The sequence below is a fragment of the Sabethes cyaneus genome, chromosome 2 (assembly GCF_943734655.1).
Source record: "Sabethes cyaneus chromosome 2, idSabCyanKW18_F2, whole genome shotgun sequence".
NCBI lineage: Eukaryota > Metazoa > Arthropoda > Insecta > Diptera > Culicidae > Sabethes > Sabethes cyaneus.
This window is the reverse complement of record NC_071354.1, coordinates 203,695,304-203,720,044: the sequence shown is the minus strand read 5'-3', so window position 1 is coordinate 203,720,044 and position 24,741 is coordinate 203,695,304. Positions and strand designations below refer to the sequence as shown.

General features: G+C 41.0%; 1 protein-coding gene across 3 annotated transcripts in view; it reads right to left on the bottom strand.

Annotated features, from left to right (window-relative positions):
* LOC128734062 (arfGAP with SH3 domain, ANK repeat and PH domain-containing protein) overlaps nucleotides 1-22,803 on the bottom strand; it is an 83,954-nt gene extending 61,151 nt beyond the window's left edge. The window contains exons 1-2 of one of the 3 annotated variants that reach the window (XM_053828051.1): nucleotides 22,558-22,803; nucleotides 21,554-22,258 (exon numbers count right to left, since the gene is read on the bottom strand). In XM_053828051.1, the coding sequence (XP_053684026.1) occupies nucleotides 21,554-21,679 (126 nt within the window). In that variant the 5' untranslated portion in view covers nucleotides 21,680-22,258; nucleotides 22,558-22,803. Of the gene's footprint in view, nucleotides 1-21,553 lie in introns of all 3 variants that reach the window. The other 2 variants (XM_053828053.1, XM_053828052.1) reach the window with 2 other exon arrangements.
* Nucleotides 22,804-24,741: the final 1,938 nt, after the last annotated feature.

Here is a 24,741-nt window from a genome sequence, read left to right as displayed (position 1 = left end):
CTGGCTCTCTCAAGCTCCCAGCTAGCGCCTCCACGCAGATCTAAGTGAAATGATGACGGTCGATGGTCTTACCCGGAAATGCTTCATGTACTTACTGGAGCAGCTAACTAGAGCTCCTGTTCTCCAGGTGAGGGGCGGCTCACACAGCGTCTATCTCGGAACGGGCGGCTGAATATGAAATGCTGTATCCTGCAAGCTATACCTAAGATGGCAGACCCATCCGCGGGATGTAGGTATCGTGACCCCGGCTAGGTAGTATACCGAAAAACTCAATTACCACAAATAACGAAGAAAGAAATTCAAGACGGAACAATCGGTATAGGACACGGCAAGGGACAAGGAAACTTGGTACCTGGAATGTTCGAGCTCTCCATGAACCGGCACGCGCTGGCTTGCTTGCTCGAGAGCTGCATCAACTCGAAGTGGAGATCGCTGCTATTCAGGAAGTTCGGTGGCCAAATTCCGGAGAAAGGGAGTTCCGTCTACTGCAGTAGACACTTCTTTCAAGTACCACATCTACTACAGTGGCGGCAAAGAAGCAGAACATGGAGTCGGTTGCGTAGTGTTGGGAAAACAAAAGCAACGAGTCATCCGGTGGAGACCCGTAGATGACCGTATATGCGGGGTGAGAATTAAGGGCAAATTCTTCTACTACAGCCTAATCAATTTATACGCACCGACAAATGATAAATTCGATGATGCTAAGGACGAGTTTTACGAGAGGCTTGAGAGGACCTATGGAGAGTGCCCAAAACACGACGTGAGAATCATCATCGGAGATGCAAATGCGCTGATCGGGAGGGATCAATTCTTCCATCCAGTCATTGGAAGACATAGCCTTCATCTGTCGACCAACGATAACGGTCTGAGGCTCATAAATTTTGCCGCGGCCAGTGGAATGACCTTCTGTAGCACCTACTTTCTACGTTTGAATATTCGGAAACACACCTGGAGGCATCTAAATGGAAACTCTAGCTCGCAAATCGATCATGTCTCGATTGACGGTCGACACTTTTCGGATGTTATCGATGCACGGACTTTTCGGGGACCAAGTATCGACTCTGGCCACTATCTCGTAGTGAGTAAGATTCGCGCAAGGCTGTCGAACACGGCGAAAGCTCGCACTGAGAGGACGCTGCGTTGTAACATCCAGCGGTTAACGGCAGACGCCGTAGCAGTGGAAGCTTGACCAACGAATCGTAGAACAGCAGGTAGAAGGAGAAGATATAAATGGACTGTGGAGGAACAGCTGCGAGAGAGGTGGTAGGCACGACGCGTGGAAGACAGCGTAACAGCTGGTTTGAGGCCGAATGCCAAAGAGTGACAGTTGAAAAGAACCATGCCAGGAGTCGCATGCTCACTGCGGAAACATGTCAAAACAGAGAGAGGTACAGGGAGACTAGAGCTGCGGAAAAAAATCCATCGTCTAAAGAAACGCGAGTAAGAGGAGCACGTGCTCGCCGGTGCAGAGGAGCGATACGCCAACAACGACACAAGGAGTTTGTATAAAACGGTGAGATGCAGGAATTTTGCCATGCCTGTGATGTGCAATGATAGTGCTGGCAACCTGCATACCGACAAAACGGCGGTAGCAGCCAGGTGGAAGGAGCACTTCCAGACACTGGTGAATGGAGAGGTAAATGCGGAGATCAGCAGGGACAGGATAGGAATTGTAAGCGATGGTCAAGGTGTGGAACCACCAACACAAGAGGAGGTTAAAAAGGCAATCAGTGAGCTGAAAAACGGCAAGGCTGCTGGGGAGGGCGGTATTCCGGCTGAACTTCTAAAATTGGGGAGCGAGCGGCTGTAGGAAGCAATCCACCGGATCATTGTCAGGATCTGGGAGGAAGAACAAATGCCGGAGGAGTGGTTGGATGGCCTCATTTGCCCAATTTTCAAAAAGGGACATCGACTGGAGTGTAAAAACTATCGAGGAATTACATTGCTCAATTCTGCCTACAAAGTGCTTTCCTGTATCCTGTTCTGCAGACTGAGACCGTTAGCGAAGTCCTTTGTCGGCGAGTACCAAGTTGGTTTTCGTGAGGGTCGCTCCACGACGGAGCAGTTGTTTACCCTGCGTCTGTTGCTAGACAAGTTCCGGAGTACAACTTGCAGACACACCATCTGTTTGTGCACTTTAAAGCGGCGTACGATTCAGTTAAACGAAATGAGCTGTGGCAGATAATGCTAGAACATGGTTTTCCGACGAAACTAGTTACGCTGATTCGTGCGACGCTGGACGGATCCAAATCATGCGTTAGAATAGCGGGTGAGACCTCAGCTGCTTTCGTGACGTTGGATGGACTGAAGCAAGGGGATGCACTCTCTAACCTGCTATTCAACATTGCCTTGGAAGGTGCATTACGAAGGGCAAACGTGGAAAGGAATGGAACTATCATCACGTAATTTCACATGCTTCTTGGTTTTGCGGATGACGTCGATATCATCGGAATCAACCGTAGAGTAGTGGAAGAGGCCTTCAGGTTCTTTAAAAGGGAAGCTGCGAGATTGGGACTTACCAAAACGAAGTACATGGTTGCTGGTAGGGAACGTGGGAGCCCAAGTGGTGTTGGTGCCGAGGTGGAGTTAGATGGGGAACGATATGAAGTAGTGGAGGAATTTATATACCTTGGTACACTCGTGACATGTGACAACGATGTAAGCCGCGAAGTGAAACGACGAGTTGCAGTTGCGAATCGGGCTTTCTACGGATTACGTAGCCAGCTGAAGTCCCGTAGTTTGCAAATTCGCACAAAACTGGCGTCTACAGAATACTAATCCTCCCGGTGGCCCCTTACGGACACGAATCATGGACGCTAAAGGAAGCTGATCGACGAGTGCTTGGGATTTTTTAGCGTAAAATTCTGCGATCTATACTTAGAGGCAAAACGGAAAATGGAGTGTGGCGGAGACGCATGAATCACGAGCTGTACCAAGTATACAAATATGCTGATATAGTGAAGGTAGTGCAATGTGGCAGGCTGTGGTGGGCTGGACACGTGGCCAGAATGCCCGATGAAAAAGTAGCCAAAACTATTTTCAGCAGAGAACCAGGAAGAGGCCGTAGACTCCGAGGCAGACCCCGCACCCGGTGGGTGTGTGCTGTCGAAGACGATGCACGTTCAGCTGGTTTTCGTGGGGATTGGAGAACGGCAGCCCAGGACCGACGGTACTGGAGGACCGTAATTCGTTCGGCGCAGGATCGGTAACGCACCGTTGCCACTAAAATAAAGTAAAGTAAGTGAGTAAACTGTGTGTTATCCATGCTTAGGTGTCCGTGTTACTACTTCCAATCTTTTTCTCTAAAAGAGCGAAATAATAATGATCGAAAAGTAAACAACTTTACAACTATTCAATGTTGTTCCATTCCACCCCACCATTCATTGTTCTGTTTTCTGAGCTTCAATAGCTTGGTCATCCATGTTTGAGATATTAGTGAAATTGCGCTGAAAATTGCTTTAAAGAAGAATTCAACTAATTTTTCAAACCCTATCCACTGATACTCTACCATCTCGTAAGACGTATTCCTATGTGAAAAATATTCAAAATTTCCATAATCGCTTTTCCATTTTATGCATTCTAAAGACACCGTATCCTGCAAGTAATCGCTTGATATAGAACGTATATTGATAACTACGATATACGCTTTTTTTCTAATGTAGCTCTTGATGAGACGATAACGATCGTCCTCCAGTCCAGATAGACGAGTACGACGAGAAAGCAATCAAGTGTATACATGAAAGAGGTGCTTGCCACATTACAGCAAGAAGATATAAGCCGATTCCATATTTGTTCTGTATGCATTCTTTCGATATTCGTCTTTGTACGACTAATACAAACGGGGACAGTGAAATAGATGGCGAAGCTAGGTCATGCCGGAGGAATTGGAATGTTCAATTGAGCTTCCAGAGTGCATGAAAATCTTTTTTTTTTTTTGTCGTTCGTTCTGCGAGAAATGGACAACGCTTATACTTATAGTGAGGGATTTAGGGAAGCATTCATTGGAAATACCGATTCGACAAGTACTGCAAATAATGCAATTTGTTTTACCAGTCAATTTTTTCGTATGCTGAGTCCGCAATTTAAGTAACTGTTTCCGAACGCTTATCTACGATGCGGTCATAGTATATTGCACAGTATAATGCACATACACATGACATTGAATTGCGGTCGTCATTTAACGGAGTCTGAGTAAGAAAATACTATCAGTCAGCAGCGGTATGATTCAGAAAATCATTTTCAGCGTTTTGATTAACACTCTTAACAACCGAAGGAATCTTGCAACACATGCAAGAAGTATCGTGCAAACAAGTCAAGATCGAGGGGTAGCGTTGATCCGAAGCGTGTTTGAAATAAATATTTGCCGACCATTATCGTATGTGTATGATAATGAAATGTTTCATTACTGTGACTAAACCGCTTCGGTGAGCAATCGGGTAAGATGATACCCGTTGCCTTTGTTAACTGGGAGCATTTAGTGCTGGCATGCTGGCACGGGGGGTTGTTTGGAGCGATTGTTATGAGCACAGTCCCAACCGATGCGTGCATTTTTCACTTTCTGTTCTATGGAAATGCTTCGGCAGAGTGGCAATCCCTTCCTCGGTTGTGTATGAGACGTTTGGGAGGAAAGTGAAACAAGTTAAGCAAATGCTGCGCGATGAAAATGAAACTTCACATTGAGTTGGCTGTTGCACATCCAATCATCTTTTTACTGTTTACTTAACCAACTATCCGTGTAGGAGATATTCAACCACTGCACTATGGTCCAGAAAGCGATTTTAGACGGACAAAAATGATTGCGCCTAAAGGGAATATTCTAGCTCAATGAAGTCTTCGGCAACTTTTTGAATGAAAACATGACGCATCTTTTGAAAGGGTCGTCCAATGTTCAGATGATACCGTAACAACAATTCAAGTAATAATTTTTTAAATAAGTTTGTTTTCCATTTTTTAGTTTCAAAACATTAAAGATAGATTAATTTCCCATAACTTTTCTAAACATTTCAAATTTCTAACTCTTACGTATTTTCAGCAGTGGACGTTTGTTTATGGACGACCCGTAAAATCATATTTCCTCTTATAACTCATTTATCTCAACAAATAGCTCAATATGATGTTCTACAAAAATTTGTATACGTAAGAGAAGAATATTTTTGCAGAAGACTGTTTTGCTTTATCTTTATGAGTTAATAAGTTATAGCCGAATTCAGGTTAAAAACAGACCAATTTTACTGAAGCATAACTCAAAAAGCGGCAAACGGATCTTGATGAAACTTTGGCGATTTAATATACACATATGCATAGTTTTTAGCAAAAAATGGTAGAGGTGTTATTTTTTTAAAAAAAGATAAAATTCTTTGAATTTTATGATTTACTATAGCTAGAATTGTCGTTTTCTTCATAGATTCACATTCAAGTAATCAAGTATGCGACCACGGAATACTATACACAACAAATATACTGGCAATAACCATGGTTGATACTAAAATAGTGAATGCATTCAAAGAGTTACATTCGCAATCTTGTTTTTAAGCGAAAAAACTAAAAGAATGTTTAATAATAACCTTGAATTAAACGATTTTTACGATCCCTTTAGATACTAACACGGACTTTTACTGTTATACGCGTATATTCGCAATATGTTTTGAATGTTTTTTGAAAATATTTTATAGACTAAAAATAACTGCGATGTGAAAAACGACGAAGATGAAGCAGAGCTGCGGAAAACTTATGATTTGCGCGTAATCGAACTACTTACGAAGGAAATTCCACTAATTGTTATACTTTTCGGGAAATTTACCATTGAAATTCAAGAAGAATTCTATTATGATTTTTAATTCCATTTAAAACTATAAAATTAACAATGGAAATAAATCGGGATTTTTTTTTTCTTTATTTTCAATCTTAGTATTCCACTGAAACGCTCAAAAAACTTCAGTCAATTTCAACATTTATTAAATATACACCACGTGGATTTATTTGAGCGAATGCACGAGATGCTAATAATTATTAGCAAACATATAACTAACCCTTTAACGGGTAGACTTCTGTAGATAGTTTTTGCTTTGAGAGTCTTAGAGCCATATATGAAATTTATTCTAATTGAATAACACAATATCTGTGCTGAGAATAGATTGACATTTTGGCATCAGCATTGCAACATTCTGACTATGCGTTTAAGAGTTCTTATGTTTTAAAATAAAAAATTCAGGAAAATTGTGACGAAAATAATTGCACGATTTTTGTCAATTTTTACTTTTGAAAACATAGGACATCTAAAACAAAATGTTCGACCTCAAAAATATTCAGTGATGAACTACGCACTGAGTTTTGTAATATTTGGAAAAACAAGGATTGGATATGAAACCCAAAATAAAGATTTTATAATATGCCTTAACTGTTGCTAGTCCAGATTATTACTTTTGCATGAATATCAAATTGACTTTCTTTTGAGTGTGCTTTCTTGAAAAATAGTCATTATCTATCGTTGCCTCTTTAGAAGGTTAAATATGTACAGTTTCGGGAATACACAGAACAATCTATATGTATAGCTCTATGGCTGGTATCCTTTGCCTCCGACAGTGCAGTGCAAATAGTATTTAGATTTCTTAATTATGTAATTTATCAGTGTATATATAATAGTTTTTCTCTCAATGTAGGCATTGATACTAAACGTATCAAATAAACTTCATGAATATTTTTCACAAACAGATTGAAAAGACCGCGATTGTCGTAAGATAAGCGTTCGTATTTGTCTCGATAAAACATAAATAGTAAAACAACAAGCTTTGTATTATGTTTTAGACATTTTCTAAAAAAATAGTTACACAAAATTATGTTTTAACGCTTTGAAACTGAGCAAGAAACTGTACCTGGGCAGTTAGGGATGGATAAAACGAAAACTTTAGCTATAGTAAATCATAAAGTTCAAAGAATTTTATCTTTTTTTTAAAAAATAACACCTCCACCATTTTTTGCTAAAAACTTTATGCATATGTGCATATTAAATCGCCAAAGTTTCATCAAGATCCGTTTGCCGCTTTTTGAGTTATGCTTCAGTAAAATTGGTCTGTTTTTAACCTGAATTCGGCTGTTACTTATTAACTCATAAAGATAAAGCAAAACAGTCTTCTGCAAAAATATTCTTCTCTTACGTATACAAATTTTTGTAGAACATCATATTGAGCTATCTGTTGAGATAAAAGAGTTATAAGAGGAAATATGATTTTACGGGTCGTCCATAAACAAAGGTCCACTGCTGAAAATACGTAAGAGTTAGAAATTTGGAATGTTTAGAAAAATTACGTGAAATTAATCTATCTTTAATGTTTTGAAACTAAAAAATGGAAAACAAACTTATTTAAAAAAATATTACTTGACTTATTGTTACGGTATCATCTGAACATTAGACGACCCTTTTAAAAGATGCGTCATGTTTTCATTCAAAAAGTTGCCGAAGACTTCATTGAGCTAGAATATCCCGTTAAGGCGCAATCATTTTTGTCCGTCTAAAATCGCTTTCTGGACCATAGTGCACTGTTACCAGCGGCGGTTAGTGGTATCAACACAAGATTTCGATTTCACCGGGAAATTGCACTGACGGAAGGGTGTAAATCCCCACGTAATGATGAATGCATGGTTAGTCCATGTTAATTGCGCAAGTGTAGTTTAGCTGATACTGTGATTAAGCGGTCACAAGCACAGGAGTTGTGGTTTTACTTCACCGTGCATGTTTGTGTCGTCGTACGATGATGAATCTGATGAAACTGAAAAAAGATTCCGCATATCTGTGTCTGACAAGTAATTCTTCTCATGGAACAGGAGGCAAATTTCTACTGAAAATGAAACGGGGATTGTACAACCGTTTGCAGTACAAAACGACACTTTACATAAAGCTAATTTATGATTTATACCTATTAATATGAATTTCTGTCTGTTGGTATGTGCCTTATAGACTCGGAAACTACTGAACCGATCGGCTTGAAAATTTGCATACAGGGATTTGAGATCCCTCCCCCTCTGGAACAGGGGCTCCCATACAAATGAAACACAAATTTCTGCATAACTCGGGAACTAATCAATCAAATAGAATCAAATTTGGGAGTTTTCGGAGGTAGGATTTTTTTGACGTAGGACTACGTCTTACGGTAAAGTTTGGGATAGAATGTCATCCCAAAAAATCGAAAAAAATGAAAGATATTGAGTGATAATAGCTTATCGGTTTCCAGATCGATTTTAAATATTTTTACACCAATCGATCGGAAAATCTTCAACGCATCCACGCTAATAATGAAAACTATCGATTTCGAAGAACCTACTATTGAAAAATTGAAAATAACGAAGCATTATCCAACTGAAAAACCTCGTTTCGTGATTGGTTGGAAAAGACGCCATCATAGTTTTAACGTGATTTTAGAAAAAAAAAGTGACCAAATCTTCCTGTCCCAACAGGTCGAAGACCCTTTTCGATGATCTAAACCGATACCAATTTGATATCTGTGCTTGGGAAGTAAGCCAAAACAAGTGACAAAGTTTCTCGTCTCAACAAGATTTCTTAACACCGCGATTAAACCTGGACCATTTTGATGTTCTTGCTTGGGAAGTACACCAGAAAGAGTGACAAAGCACTCTCGTGCCAACAAATTTCTTACGAGCGCGATTGAAGCTAGTCCAATTTTATGTCTGTGTTAGGGAAGTGTTCCAGAAAAATTACAAAAGTCGTTTATCCCAACAGATCGCAAATTCTTTACGGCGAGACGATTAAACCTAGGCTAGTTAGATACCTGTGTTGGAAAAGTGCGCTACAGTGTAGTGTTCGGTTATAACAATATCATGTGGAAATTAAATAAAAAGAAAACTTATCCAGTTTAATTTTACTATGTATATCTATTATTGACAGATACGAATTTCGCCTACGACTTGCAGGCTTCCTCAGTGTCTGTTTTCGAACTTTGTTTTCGGTTCGTCGTCTTGTCTTGTACACAACTTCTCTGATTTTTCTGTAGAGGTTTGAGACTCCTTGCTCTCGTACAAATGAAACACAAATTTGTGCATAACTCGACTACTGATCAAGCAAATGGAACCAAATTTGGTATGTGAGATATGCAAGATTTTTCTATGGCGGTTTGAGATCTCTTCCCCTCTAAGAGGGCAGCTCCTATACAAATAAAACACAAATTTCTGCATAACACGAAAACTATCAAGCATCAACCAAATGCGTCTGTTCAATAGGGCCAACATCACGTCTAACTGGGAAGACCACAGAGCTTACCTAACCAAATACAACGCTGAGTTACGCAAAGCCAAAAAAAAAATCAAGAGTTAAATTTTGCGAAAGCATACAAACTCTGCCAGAGGCTACGCGTCTGCAGAAAGCGATGTCCAAGGACCACAGCAATGGTCTAGGCCTATGACAATTGAAAAAAGAGGATGGAAGTCTCACAGTTACCACCAAGGAAACTTTGGAAATTCTAATGAACACGCACTTCCCTGGTAAGACAGTGCCCTTTGGACAAGACATAGGCGGACAGCAGAATGAGTCGTTACACAATGTGCCAAATGACTCGGCTCTGCTTGCACGGCGATTGTTTACGCAAGCTTCGATCAAACTCAGGCACTCAGCTCTTTTGAACCAATGAAATCTCCAGATTTGGATACCAGCCCGGATGGTATTCTACCCATTTTCCAACAAAAAAAAGAAAGGTATTATTATATCCGAGCTCATCAATTTCTTACGAGTCAATTTTACTTTGGGACATATCCCGGAGAATTGGCGGAAAGTAAGGGTGGTGTTCATACCTAAGGCTGGCAAAAAAGACAAAACCATGCCTAAGGCTTTCAGACCGATAAGTCTGACTTCAACGCTTCTTAAACTGACGGAGAAAATCACGGATAACTATATCCGCAATGAATGTTTGATAAACTCTCCGTTACATGTAAATCAACATGCATACCAACACGGTAAATCTACGCAAACGGCAGAGACGGCACTTTTCTTGATATTGAAAGCGCTTTCGATAACACGTCCTTCGCATCAATTAAAACGGTTCTCTGACAAAAGGGAATTTACAGCAGACAGAGAAATTAAAGTATCATTGGGTCGGTTACGATTTCGGTGATCAAATAATGTCCACAGGGAGGAGTTCTCACCCCTCTGCCCTGGTCACTGGTGGCCGGCGCACTCCTTCACAAGCTGTGAAGGAGCTTTGTTATGAGACCATTGCTTACGTCGCTATATTATGAGCTTTGTTATGAGACCATTGCTTACATCGACGACGTTGTACTTATCGTCAAAGGAAAGTTTGACGCAGTACTGTCAAGTCCCTTGCAAGGCGCTCTGAACACCTTCATGGGATGGTGCTCGCAAGAGAGACTCAATGTAAACTCCCCAAAACAGTCGTTATACCATTCACTAGGCGAAAGAAATACCGTGGACCCCCGTTCGTTTGACCGTTTTTAATCTGAACACTTTTTAATTTGGTTCAAATGTCATTGTCAGCATAACATCATTTGCTAGGTCAAAACAAACCAATCGTGTTTATGTGCATTGTCTGCATAAATGCACATAAACACGATTGGTTTGTTTTGACCTAGCGTGTTTATTCTGTTTCACATTCCATTTTCCCAACGATTATGATAGAAATCGGATCGTAGAATGAAATATTCGCCGCTTGCAACTGCCAACTAAATCAAACCGTCAAAACAATAACAAATAGGTGGGATACCAGTTCATACAAGTTTCAACATATTTAGGGTTCCCAATCGTTCAAATTTAAATAAAAACTAACCCCGTTGGTTTGCATGAGGAATCGTTCAAACGAATGGGGCTCCACGGTATACTATTTATTACTCTTCCTATGCTGAATGGTGTCATACTGGGCTTCAGTAATGAACTCTAACAGCTCGGAATAATTCTCGACAACTGTCGGAATAATCGGAATCTCCAGCAGCCCGGAATAATTCTCAGGGAAACTACCTCATTAGGAAAGTGGCCAGCGTTTTTCAAACAGAGGTACATGCAATATACATCTGTGCAAAAATATGCTTGAAACGAAAGTACAGATATGCGAAAATCGGTATCTTCTCTGATAGCTAGCACTACTGCAACAGTGCAACTCAAGTCCGCCAGATGCGTGTCCAAATTAGTTTTGGAGTGCACTGCAGCATTGAGGAAGCTCTCCCACCAAAACAAAGCTTTATTACTTTGGGTTCCCGGTCGGTGCCGAATCGAGAGCAATGAATTTGCTGACAGCCTAGCAAGAGAAGGATCGGCTTAGCAATTTATTGGCACTGAACCGTTTCTGGGCACCTCCATATCCGTCGTAAAAAGCCAATTACTGACATGGAAAAAGCTAGAAATAGTATCCCGTTGGAATCAAACACAGGGTTGTAGACAAGCTGAATAGTTTATCTATCCAAATCCACATGAAGTATGGAGCCTAAATCCCAAAACGGCCATTGGCTTTTTTTCCTCTTCTTTTGGGTATCCTTACCACTGCGTAAGAGAACCCAACAAAAAGGAGAAAAAAGTCAATGACCGTCAATGCCGTTGACGTTATTAACTATGTACCGAATTGGGGTACAGGATTACAACTATCCGGTTCGATGATCACCTGAATGGCGATATAGCAGAAGGAGACGCAACGGAAGTTAACCTCGGAGTGCCTACAAACGACAACAGCGTGCCGGCTCCCGATCTCGAAGAGATCCAGCGAGAAATTCGTCTGCTGAAGAATAATAGAGCCACCGGGAAGGACCGACATCCGACAGAGCTCTACATTAAATGGCCAAGCACCGCTAGCAACGGCGCTTCATTGGATAATTTCTAGGATTTCGGAGGAGGAGAAACTACCGCCTGTCCAATCTACCAGATTTTGCTGCATCGTCTATCCCCAGTAGCAAGAGAATTCGTAGGGCAGTATCAGCCGGGCTTTATGGCGGCACGTGCTACTATGGATCAAATTTTTACTCTCCGACAAATTCTCCAGAAAGGTCGAGAGTATAACGTTCGCACGCATTACATTTTCGTGGATTTCAGGGCAGCATACGATTCAGTCGAGCGCGAACAGTTACGGCAGATAATGCACTACAGTTTTCGGGATAAACTGACGCGGCTGATCAAAACTACTCTGGAGCGAGTGATGTGCTACGTGCGCATTTCGAGGACATTCTCGAATACTTTTGAATCGCGCAGAGGGTTGCGGCTAGGGTATGGACTGCCATGTATGTTATTAAATATCGCTATTGAAGGTGTGATCTGGCAAGCGGGCATCGAAACGAGTGGAACGATTTTCAGCAATAGTATCGAACTCCTAGCCTTCGCAAACGACCTTGACATCAGTACTAGAAACCTTGGGACGGCGGAAAGAATCTACGCTAGATTAAAAACGGAGGCTAGGAGGATAGGGTTACAAATCAATGCGTCGAAAACCAAATATATAGTAGGAAGAGGCTCCAGAGAAAGCAACGTTTGCCTCCCACGGACAGTGACTATTGACGACGATGAACGGGAAGTGATTGATGAGTTCGTATATTTGGGATCTCTGGTGACCGCCGACGATAATACGAGTAAGGAGATCCAATGACGCAGTTAAACTGGAAATCGAGCCTACTTTTCCCTCCGCAGAGACATTTCGATCATACGCCTTCGCACAAAGCTGACGACGTACAACATGCTAATCAAATCGGTAGTCGTCTACGGACTTGAGACAGTAACTTTGCTTACCGAAGACATACGTGCACTTACCGTATTTGAACGAAAGGTGTTGCGAACTATTTTTGGCGGAGTACAAACGGAAAGCAGAAATCACAAGATGCAGGCACTGCTTGGAGAGATTCCCATCGTACACCTGGCGAAAGTTGGGAGACTACGGTGTGCCGGCAACGTCGCAAGGATGCCGCACGACTGTGAGTAAAATCCGTTCTCTTCAAGAACCCCGCCGTCACCATTAATAGAAGAGCCCAACATGCTAGATGGCTCGTCCAGATTGAAGCCGACTTGCGTGTGTCGAGACGTGCAACTCGGCTGCTAAAGTAAGTAAGTAAGTAAGTAAGTAAGTAATAAATCGAGGTTTATAAATCATAATAAATTGCGATTTTATAGAACCTTTTCCTTATTTTGTTACCTATTTTATAATGACCCGGTCATGGGAAGTGCATGTAAATAAATCATGCATCTAACTATTTAATGGATTCGTGGAACAAACTCGACGTAATAAGACGCAGATCCTTCAAATCTTATCTACCTTTTCCTTAAAAACTAAACAACGCATTAGAAGAAACCTTTTAATTTGGTTAGTAGACGTTTGAAAAAGTTTCAAAAAAATAATCCCCTCACCATTTTTTGCTAAAAACTTTATGCACATGTATATATTAAAACACAAAAGTTTCATTGGGATTCGGTTGCAACTTTCTGAGTTATGCTTTAGTAAAATCGGGCTGTTTTTACCCTAAAATCAGCTATATATTATCAACGCATAAAAATAAAGCAAAACAGTCTTCTGCAAAAATATTCCTCTCTTACGTGTATAAAATTTCTAAGAACATAGTGATGAGCTATCTGTTGAGATAAATGAGTTATAAGAGGAAATCAGATTTTAAGGGTCGTCCATAAACAAAGGCCCGCTGCCGAAAATATGTTAGAGTTAGAAATAAGATATATTCGAAAAAGTTATGTGAAATTAAACGGTTTTAAACTAAAAAATCGAAAATAAACTTAATTAAAAAATTATTACTTGAATTGTTGTAACGGTATCATCTAAATATTGGACGACCCCTTCAAAAGATACATCATGTTTTCATTCAAAAAGCAGCAATTTAGCAGCAATCATTTTTGTTCGTCTAAAATCGCTTTATGGACCATAGCGCAATGGTGCGTAAAGTCCGATTCGCGCTAAGGATGTCCGATGCATCATGTTCAACAGTTTAAAGTTTGCAGAAAAAGAAAGCTTGCGAAACCTGTCTACATCGCCATAACGTGTCTACATCCAACAGACGACAGCGGTCTTCGTAGGGTGTTAAATACTGCTGATCCCTCTAGCTAGATGACGAAACGCATAACGAACAAATCTTCGCTGTACGTTTTCTAGGATCGCGGCCAAGATAGACTCGTGCGGATTTCAAACTCCAGCGTCAACCAAACAATAAAACAATTGCGAACTTTGAAGCAATCTTAAAATGAACCCAAAACCACGATTGGACTCGTCAATTATGATAGAAATGTGGAATTTTATAGGGAGTGTCTCGTAAAGTATTAGTCCAAGATCCTTCACCAGTTCTACACTGTTTAGTTTGGCTCCGGAAATTTCGTAATCAAAGTCTATTACGTTTCTAGTGCTGATGACGCTGATCTAAAGCTGATGACGCAATATTTCTCCATGCTTAATAATAATTGATTCCTTACGCACCAGTCACTACTAAACAAGTCCAGAAGCTCCTGTAACATTCTGTAATCCTCAATTCATCTGACTAGAAGATAGTTTTTTTGCGAAGAAAAATTTTCCACCTTTATTGAATAACGTAACGCCGCGTCGTTTTGTAGATGCGGAATAGTGGTGGCCCCAAATTGCTACCCTGTGGTGTACCAGCACTATTTGTAAATGCGGAAAGCTGGTAGTTACCAAGACGTACGAAAAGTTGCATCTCCGTAAGCTATGTTTCCAACCACCTACAAAATTTTATGGTACCATCAAGTTTCTTCAACTGGCTCAAAAAGCTTAAATCAAATCACATATGAAGCCGTACCCAGCATCGAGCGTTTAAGAAATGTGTGGCAGTGTCGGCATAGTCAACTTGTTGATTGGCTTTGGATTCGCTATACGAAATTTTATTGAGGTATGATTGATGTGGACGAGTTCTGCGTAGAACTTCTCATATATAAAATCTCGACCTCCAATAAAAAATTCAGCTTTGAATCATGATGAGTTGATGTATTTCGCCTCAATTTTTATAACCGAAAGCCAGTTACAAGTATGGAATTCACAATTACTACACTCATAGTCTATTTAATATCCCTTTTGAAATTAATCTTTCACAACCGCTCGTATTCCTATTGTACATTAAATTGCATTGCCCTGCTGTGTTTGTTTTGGTCACAAGCGACCATTTTTCCATTACCCGCGAGAATACAGACCGCTATGCAACACGTGCCACCGCCGTTCGCGTGCAAACATAAAGAAAACGGCCATGCCTGAGTTTCAATCACGAAAAATAAACTCGTTTCCTTCGTTCATCGCCCAACGTGGTACTAATACATCTTGTGGAGTTTGCCCATGACTGATTGCAAAGGTTCTTTTTTGCTGCTGCTAGCCTTCACCCTCGAGCAGCAGCCTACAATTTGTGACGGGTTTACAGCATTGTTATTCTGATGCTGACGACAAGGTCGTTTTCTTTCGTTTCCGACCAATCTTTCCGAGCAAGAAATGTGATGTGCTGCCCGGCCACTGAATCTCGTTCCGTACAAAACATACCGTGGATCGGTTTTAGGTGCAGCAAAAGCCAAACGGGCACTCCCATTCAGGGCACCGCAAGCCGAGACCTTACATACCAACGGTAATGGGGACGACTGACACAATGGGCGGCGTCAAACACACAGGGGAGCCGATCGATTTCCGTGTGCCGGTCGTCGCCAAGATTTCAATAAGATTACAAGCAATCAGACTTTCCTTCCTCACAGTAAAGCCACACTTGTGCATCAAGGTAACGCATACTGCAGCCAGGCAGGCAATCGCACCCTTCGCTTCGTTCGCTGTCCGGTTCCAATCCGCATTCCGATATCAAGTGGGAATCATTCGTGCCGATATGTGTGTCTCCGTCAGCCGTCTGCTGTTTGCCGTATTTGGAAGTGTCATTGTTCTCACTCACTCTAGCACAGCAGCAGCGGTTCTTTTTTCGCCTCGATTGTCTTCGCGCATTGTCACGGGAAAGAATCATTCGGGTCATGCCGGAGATCCGGAAGAATCTGTCCATCAATCGCCCGACGCCAATCATGTTCAGTAAAATACTTAATTAAAATTATACACACGTAACGAACTGCAATGCTGAATCTCCAAAATCCTCCTATCGAAGGCGACCAAACATTGTGACCAATTTGTATTATTTTATGATGCCACTCAGGAAATGAATCGCATATATTTTTTGTTATCGTCGCGCAGTTGGAATGGAAGCCGAATAGCTCCTGCACTGACTAATTTGCAAATCAGCTTTCACACCCCTGCCCTCTGCCTGTGTGCCTACCCGTTCCTTTCCATCGCTTCCAACGCCGGTCAGCCTTCGACAGGTCGCGCAATAATAACTGCAGTCAAGACCGAGCCGACGATGACGGGTGAGCAAATGGTGTAATTGTTTATTTTTAGTGCGGTTGACTGTCGATGAACCGTTCCCTGACCCGTCTTATACCATACGGCAAGTGGAGAAACTAACTACAATCCATCACTGCTCCCATTGGGACCGTATGTAGTGTGTGAGCGAGCTTGATGATCATATGCACAGTCATTCAACGGACAGGGCAGTCAGTCAGTCATACGGCAGGCGAAACTTACGGCATAGGAAAAAATGTAAACATTTGAAAGCGCAAAGGAAAACTTGCTAATTATTATTCGCACTAATCCCGCTTACTGGTTTATCCCCTACGCTGCTGCAGCTGGCTTGGGCTAGCTGTGCACGATCTTGATGGTGTTTTTGCTTTTTTGTTTACCCTTAGTTTTTTTAGCTGTTAAAGCCATCAAGTGAAATCCGATACGATCCGGTCGGTCGGAATACACACTTCGCGCAAGTTCGAGGCTTGTCTGTGTTTAGAGACCATCTGAAAAAGGAACTATGCGTGCTGCATTGACCGACCGAGAGTGAAAGAGAACCGTGGAACCGAGCGTGGCTTTCGTGCACGAAGCGGCTCGGCCGGCGGAAAAGGTCAAAGTCATCGTTGATCCCAGTTAGATATTCTCAAGTGCGTTGAAGTAGGTTTTGTTTTGTTTCACCAATATATCGATTTTTATGTTGTGTATCTTTCGTAATATGGGCTACTGTCCGATTGAATGGGAAAAATCATTATTACTGGTGAGTATGCTGCGTGCGGCTTATGTTTTACAGGGTAATTTGGACGCTGTCTATGATAGTGTCCAGGAAAGTGCAGGTTCCAGAATCAAAAAGCAAAACCTTGAGTATAAACGTCTTCAAGACTTGACTCTTCTTTATCGACACACTTCGCAACCACTCTTGACAAATACGGAGCTAATGCAACGTTCTCGGTGACTCTGGAAACTCCGCCCAACTGAGATTCGAACATGCGACAAATGGTCAATTAGACCGGCATGGTACCTCGAAGCTGACTGGGCGGTTCCACAATAAATTTACGCTTGATTCCTAACAAACTATTTACTTTGTTCATTTTTTGTAACAATATCACACATGCAAATCTGGCTAAGGTGTACGACTCAGCACTTCTGCTTTTGCTACGTTAAGCGGATCACTGATGCAGTGGACCATGTACCGCGTCACTCGTGGAATTTCAAATAGTGAATCTGAGCTTTCGGGCTCTGGCGGTACGTTCAATCTTGCTCTCCGCCGTCTATCCTCAACATGCTGACTGAGTGCGATACGGCAGAAAAAGAAAATGACAGAATAAACGTAGTCTATCAGGTCTAGATCTAAAATAGAAGATCCGACTGAGGACCACTCTCCACGGAAAAAAACTTTGACAAGAGCTTCGAAACTAGATAAGGGTCATTGCGACAACGCTTATTAAACTTCTATAAGGTTTTTCTTTACCCAAGGTCAGTTTCGTCGTCCCGTTAGTAAATCAATTTTTTTATTTATACGTTCATTAGGAAAAGGAAAACCCCTGGGAGTGAAGCTACTTAGCCTCTTCTCCTACAGGCACAATGCACAAAACCTTCCCCTATCTATGACAAAGCATTGCACTTCCTGTAAGTTAGAAACTCTTTTAAGGAAGTGCATAATCTATATGGGTTCCATGTCAAGTGACCGAAAAAAAGTTCAAACGTGTGATCGACCTTCACGGATTTGAACCAAATTTTGCCAGATTGTTCGTTTTCGGTCAGAAACTAAAAATCCAAAATTTGGTGCCGATCGGCCATTCCCTCGATTAATGGGAGCACCTCCATTTTTAAGATAAATAGGCTTTTTTATCAAAATTTTTTATTTTCTTTTGCTCATATCTCCGAAAATATTAGGTTTAGAAAGACACTATTTTCACATTTGCAAAGAAAATTACCCAAGGAATTCGAAAAAGATATTATTTTTGAGCACCAGTGCTGCCAAATGCTTTTAAATTTAAATTGAAAACTAAATTTACATTTTTCTTTCAACGAAGATAATTTTATCTCAAAAGTTTCATTTTCATTGTGTTTCGCAGATTTTTTACATAATAATGAATCACTCATCGCCGCGAGGTATTCTTTGCTGATCCCGAGATACAGCGTTTTAAAGCAAGCAATCCCCTATTTTTAATGTAAAATTAAGAGCAAAATAACTTTTTCTTGAATGAGTGTCTCTACGCAATGTAAAAACATCCTGGCATATCGGGAAAGCATTTATACAGTACATAAAGAGGGTGATAAAGGTGTGATAAAGAGGGAAATATATATAAAAGTGAGCGTAAGTATGTTTGAATGTTCCACCATAACTCCACAACGCCTTGACCGATCTCCACCAAACTTGGCACACATATTCCTTGATATAAGGGAATCAACACCGGGGGGTTGATAGGAGGGGGGAGGTCTTAACAGAGGGGGGTCGTAACAGAAGGAGGATGGCCATAACACCGAAATGCCTGGACGGTTCTTCACCAAACTTGGCATACATGTTCCTTGACATGAGGGAATCAGCACTGAAGGGTTAAGAAGAAGAGGAAGGGAGGGGTGGTGGTTCAAAACAGCGGGGGGATTGCCATAACTGCGAAACACCTAGACGGTTCTCCATCCAACTTGGCACACATGTTCCCTGGAAAAAGGGAATTAGAACTCAGATGGTTGACAAAAGAGGGGGGGGTCATTACATGGAGGGGAGGTTCATAACAGGGAGGAGACCATAACTCCGAAATGGACGGACAATTCTTTGTCTAACTTGGCACAAATGTTCCTTGACATTAGGAAATCAGCACTGAGAAGTTGACAAAAGGGAATCCCTAACAAGGGGGGAGAGATCTAAATAAGTAAAAGGGGTAGCGTTTATCTTGTATTCAAACTGATTGCAGTTGTGCAATTGACTTTGAGAAAAGATGAGGGTTCCACCGAAAAGGAATATATGGTAAATAAACTTTTGTTTCGTCTCAATCATAGGGATTTTCATAGAGCAAACCGATGCTACGTGACAGAAAAGGAGCTGACTGGGAAAGAACTGACATGTAGGGGGATGAGGAACGTGAGTATGAGTGTATGTTCCGCCATAGCTCCGTAACTTTTTGACTGTTATTCATCGTTGTTTGTCAAACACATGTTTTTGCCATGATTCTTTTCTGTCGGGGGTTGATAAAAGAGGAAGACGGTCTCTTACAAGGGGAGAGAAAGGTTCAAATGGGTAAAGGGGTGCGTTTCTCTTGCATTTGGAACGATTTGCAGCTATATAAATTGTTTCACTTCTGAAAAGGGGAATAGGGTGGCCAAGAGGAGGTTCAAAAACGTAAAGCTTTGAGTCGATTTACAGGCATTACCGAGAAGAAGACAGTTGGGTTAGGGGACAACGTGAGAGGAACTGACAAAGGCAGTAGACATATTCAAATGAAAAAAGGGTTTTGTTTCTTGCATTATGAGAGTTTTCGCTACAAAAAAAGAAGTACAAGTGACTGAATGACAAAGGGCCCGAGTAAAATCGAACAATCAGCTAGTTAACTTATATTATATAATAAAAGTAACAATTAAATTGCTTAAAGCTAACAGACATGTTGTTACAGCAAACTGAGGCTTTAATAGGGCATTGGATGCGTCCAGGTTGAAATCCGACAGCTGAACTTTGGTTACCTGGCTAGAGGGCGGAGTCGTGTGTACACGTCGCTGCGGACAAAAAACATTTCAGGGCAGGGAAATTTGGAGTATCCATGCGTATTTGCCTGGAGATGTAGGCTGGAAGACCCCTGCTATGACTGCGACTACGGGACCGGAATGAGATTCATGGCACAACATAGAACTGGTGTGGCGATTCGTCCTGAGGGTCACGATTGGGTCAGAGTTGACAGGGACTTTCATAGTACCTTGCAGTGTGCGTCCCAGCTTATCTCCGATAGCTGACCGATGAACTTGGGCTAACGTACTCACGACACCGATCACAAAACTGGGATGATATTGATGGCACTTGGCAGAATACAGTAGGGCTGTTGTGATTTGTTCACGAGAGTCACGACTGGGTCGGAACCAACAGGAGCTTTCATAGTGCCTTGTTGGGTGCATCCCGGTTCACGTCCGAGCAACTGATGAGATGGTTCGTGGTATGGAAAGATGTGCGAAGTGCTAGGTTGATGCTACGATGGACATAAGTCTAGGTAAATCATATACGACAAGAAGAAATGACAGCAGTTCAAGATTGCTACCTTGTGGAACGCCAACTGTCAATGGACACAGAAAGTAATTCCGCTTGTTTACGTTGACGAATTGATTTCTCTCAGAATGGTAGTTGCGGATCAAATTATTTGGAATCCCTCTGATTCCATAATACTTTAGCTTCTGCAGCAAAATCTCATGGTTGATAGTGTCGAATGTTTTCTTAGAATCAAGATAGAATAGTCCTACCAGTTTCTTAGAATATATTGTCGTATAAATCTCATCAGCGAGTTCACTGGCTGCTGTTAGTGTACTGGAACCTGTCCTGAACCCATATTGGTGACTGTACAGGATTTTGTAATCATTTAAGAAATTCAGCAACCTAGTCGCAAGCAGTTTTTCTAATATCTTACTCAAGACCGATAGTATAGATATTGGCCTGTAGTTGTTGACGTCAGTTTTGGTAGCACGTTACTGAATAGGAGTTATTCGCACTGCTTTAAAACAGCACGGGAGAGTTTTTGCACCTATTGATTGGTTGAAAACCTCTCTCATTAACGTTGAAAGTCGGATGATGAGCGTTGATAAATTTTACTGATATTCCATCTGGTCCACAGCTTTTATTTGCGTCCAGGTTTTTATTTCGATTACAAAAAGTATATGCGTATAAGCTCCGTTCAAATAGAATAGACTCATGAATTGCAACTTCATATATAAATCTTGACTTATAATGAAGTCTGGTGTTAATAATTGTTGTAATCTTCAGAACTGAATGCTGCTAAAATGAAACCAAGTGTTTGGCTCATTTTCAGCCACATTCACTACTAAATGGTTGGTGATTTTTGTTGGTTTCTAAAATTTTTGTTATCAAAGTATCTTTTTCACGAAAGTGGTGAAAATAAGGATTGTACAATTTTTGCAACACACCTATTTAGCAAGACAAAAAAATTCCATCGAAACGCCTTGACCAGCGATAAAACAGCAATCTGAAGGGCAGAAAATGTACGAGTTTTCCGGTTTAGCTTAGAAAATCCAGCATAACTGTATGCCATTCAAACACCTACCTCTTCGAGGGCAGCAATAGTCTGCCGGCACTGGACCATACGTGACACGAACGTGGACGTTGTTGGCGAGTTGTAGTCCTCGCGAGTTTCCTCCAGAAACTCGCTTACACCGATCAAACCAGGCATTTTGCTGCTGTTTGTCGCTTTATCCTATACCGTACGTGTCAGCTGCCTCCCGGGTAAAAGGTGTTTCTTCGATCGATGCTTCGCGTCCTTCGCCGCTTGGTGGACGACAGGTGGTTCAAGTGCGAAGGCAGTGGCGTTGGTTTCTTCTCAAAACTGACTGATAGTATGTACTTGATTCTTTTCCTCCTTCTCACGGTGGTGCGTATTCTATAATTTGTCTCACAATTTTCTTCAAAGTTCTTCTATCCACATTTCACTCGATACATATGCTTATTCCAAAAATATCTTCACTTCGGTGGATTACACTTTTTGACACCTTATTCTCGGTTTGCACTCACTCTTTCATTCCTGGCAATAAACACACCATCCATCCAGCTGCAGTATCCAAAATAAATGTGAACTGGGAAAAGAAGACACTTCATACACCTCTTTTGCGCTGTTAGACACTTTGCATCATATTCCAGTTTACGGCTAAGGTTTCAATCCTCTTATGAGTCGTGAAAATATTTATGAAAGTTTTCGACATGTTTGCAATTCCTTGCTAGCTAGGAATTTCTACGGCTGTAATAAAATTGGTTTCTTCCACAGAGTGTATGTATTGAGTTCGGATTTACACGGAACACGGTTTCCTCTTTTCTCAAAATATAATTTTGAGTTAACTTAGAAAATATTATTGGAAGTACATTCAAACAAGGGAAAAAAGGTGGAAGCACAAAAAATCGACTGTCACTATCGAAGAAGATTCTCGCCAGTCAACCAAAGCGCAGCAAAAATGAAGAACGCAACACAAGAAAACACCCACTTTTTCACAGCTCCACGTCTAGACGGACAGAGGATCGGAGCTCCCTGTGATGGTCGCAACTTGGTTGCAGGTTTACCTTACTCCAAAAATTAGTCAAACTATTTTTCTTCTGATTACAAGTAACACCGCAGAGCTTCGTTTTTAAAACACGGACAGCCTGATTGATGTCTTTTTTACTGCTGCGATGCGACCATCGCTTGAGGCAGCAAACTCATACTCGCAGGCACTATCTCACTCGAGCAACCGCTCTATCAATTAGCACCGTCCCTGTTCAATTCTGCACAAATCGAGTAAAAACGAATGAAGCAACGGTAAATTTATTCCATCACCAACTACCCCGCTCGTAATGCCCGACGAATCGCGACTGACTGACTGGCTTGCTGGTTGCTGGCTGCGGCTGGTTGTGCTAGTGGTGGTTAGCTCGGATTTTATCCATTTTATCCAAGAGAGCAGAAAATGACACGACGTTTGTGCAAGCAAAAAACTGGACCTGTCATTTTCTATTTCTCGGGAAATTTTTCAAAGGGACGTAAGTCGCAAAATGTCAACAAACGGTTTTTTTATGCTATGTTACTATGCAACATGTTATGAAGGCACCTATTAGATTAAATTAACGAAAATCGACTCTTCAATAAGTTTAAACAATTTTGACAATATGACCGAACATCCCTATTTTTTACTTGCACCGCTTCGGGACGAATGTTTGAAACGAATTGTCATTTAACATACGCTCGTATAAAATCAGGGAAAGTAACCAAAGAAAAAAGAAATGCACCACAATCATTTTGTGTGAACTTTTTATTCGGATAGCTATATTTTAGTTTTTCCTCGAATTTTTCTAACTCATAATGAAACGAACAAGGAATCAAAACACAACACTGTTTACGCTAAAGCCCTAGCTAAAGCCTATAATGCAGTATAATATGCTTATGTTTAATTCGACGTTACTATATACCTGACTCAGCGCGAATATGCGTAGTGATCGCGGGATCGTGTTGGTTCGAAAGGTTTCGAAAAATATCGCCCTTGTATCGAAAATATAGTTAATTTTGATCACTAAAAATAATGTATTTAAATGTTATATTTCAAGTGCCAGTAGTACGCAATAATTGTATTGTGAAACTGAATTGTTATTCATGCAAATTTTTACAAGTTAAATGCAATAACAAAAGCATAACTTATAAAAAATCGTTTGTTATCGGTATTAGCTGCATATGCGTTATAAATGAATAAAACGTATGGCTACGTTTTATTTCAATAACACGTATATTCGCAGTGAGTGAGGTAAAACAGTAGTAACATTTGACTGCACTGAACGACGTAAACATATCCAGTTTTCCACGAGCGATAATGGCGGCTATCCAGCTTTCCACTAGCGATAATGGCGGATATTAAGCACAAAAGGGCACAATCTTTTGACATTCATTGGAGCAGCGTCGAGTTCGCCCTGACGGGGTTACTATGGATACATTCATGATTGTTTGTTGTTCGAATGTATTGCGGCGCTTATAATAAATCCTCCTGCTGCGGCGGTGGTAACGCGCTCAGGAGATAACCGCGAGACAACCGCAAAATTAAAATTTAGGTTTTCTGGTTTGTGGTTCGACAAAATATTAGTTTTGTAACGTGTTTGTGGTGGAAAATAATTGATTTGGTAAATTTTCAAATACTTAATTACTATAATAGATCGTGCGGTTATCTTTTGGTGGTTTGATCAGCTGTCAAGATAACCGCAATGTGAGGATTTTTCCTGCAATCTGCAATAAAAATGTAAACATTGTTCAATTTTGCAGATCAGCTAAAGAGGAACATAACTGAACGGACAACAAGTTTTATGGATTGTGACTTTGCAGTTTTCGCAAATTTCAGGGAGAATGTCCAAATACGCAACGGAAAGTTTCTTATTAAGTCGAGACGCTGTTCGAGAGCAAACTTAACAATGGCTTGACCAACATGAAGTTAATGTTTGCGTTAATGTGTAATGTTTCGAATGTTTAATTTGCACGATTGTGAAAAAGTATTCTGAGCCAGTGCCTTCAACAAATTATGGCCGCAAACCACTATAAAAGTTTGAATCTGTTTAGTTATGTTCCATTTCAGCTGATTTGCAAAATTAAACAATGTTTACATTGTTACACTCGAACAACAAACAATCATGGATGTTTTCATAGTAACTCCGTCAGGGCGAACTCGACGCTCCTCCAATGAATGTCAAAAGATTGTGCCCACTTGTGCTCAATAGCCGCCATTATCGCTCGTG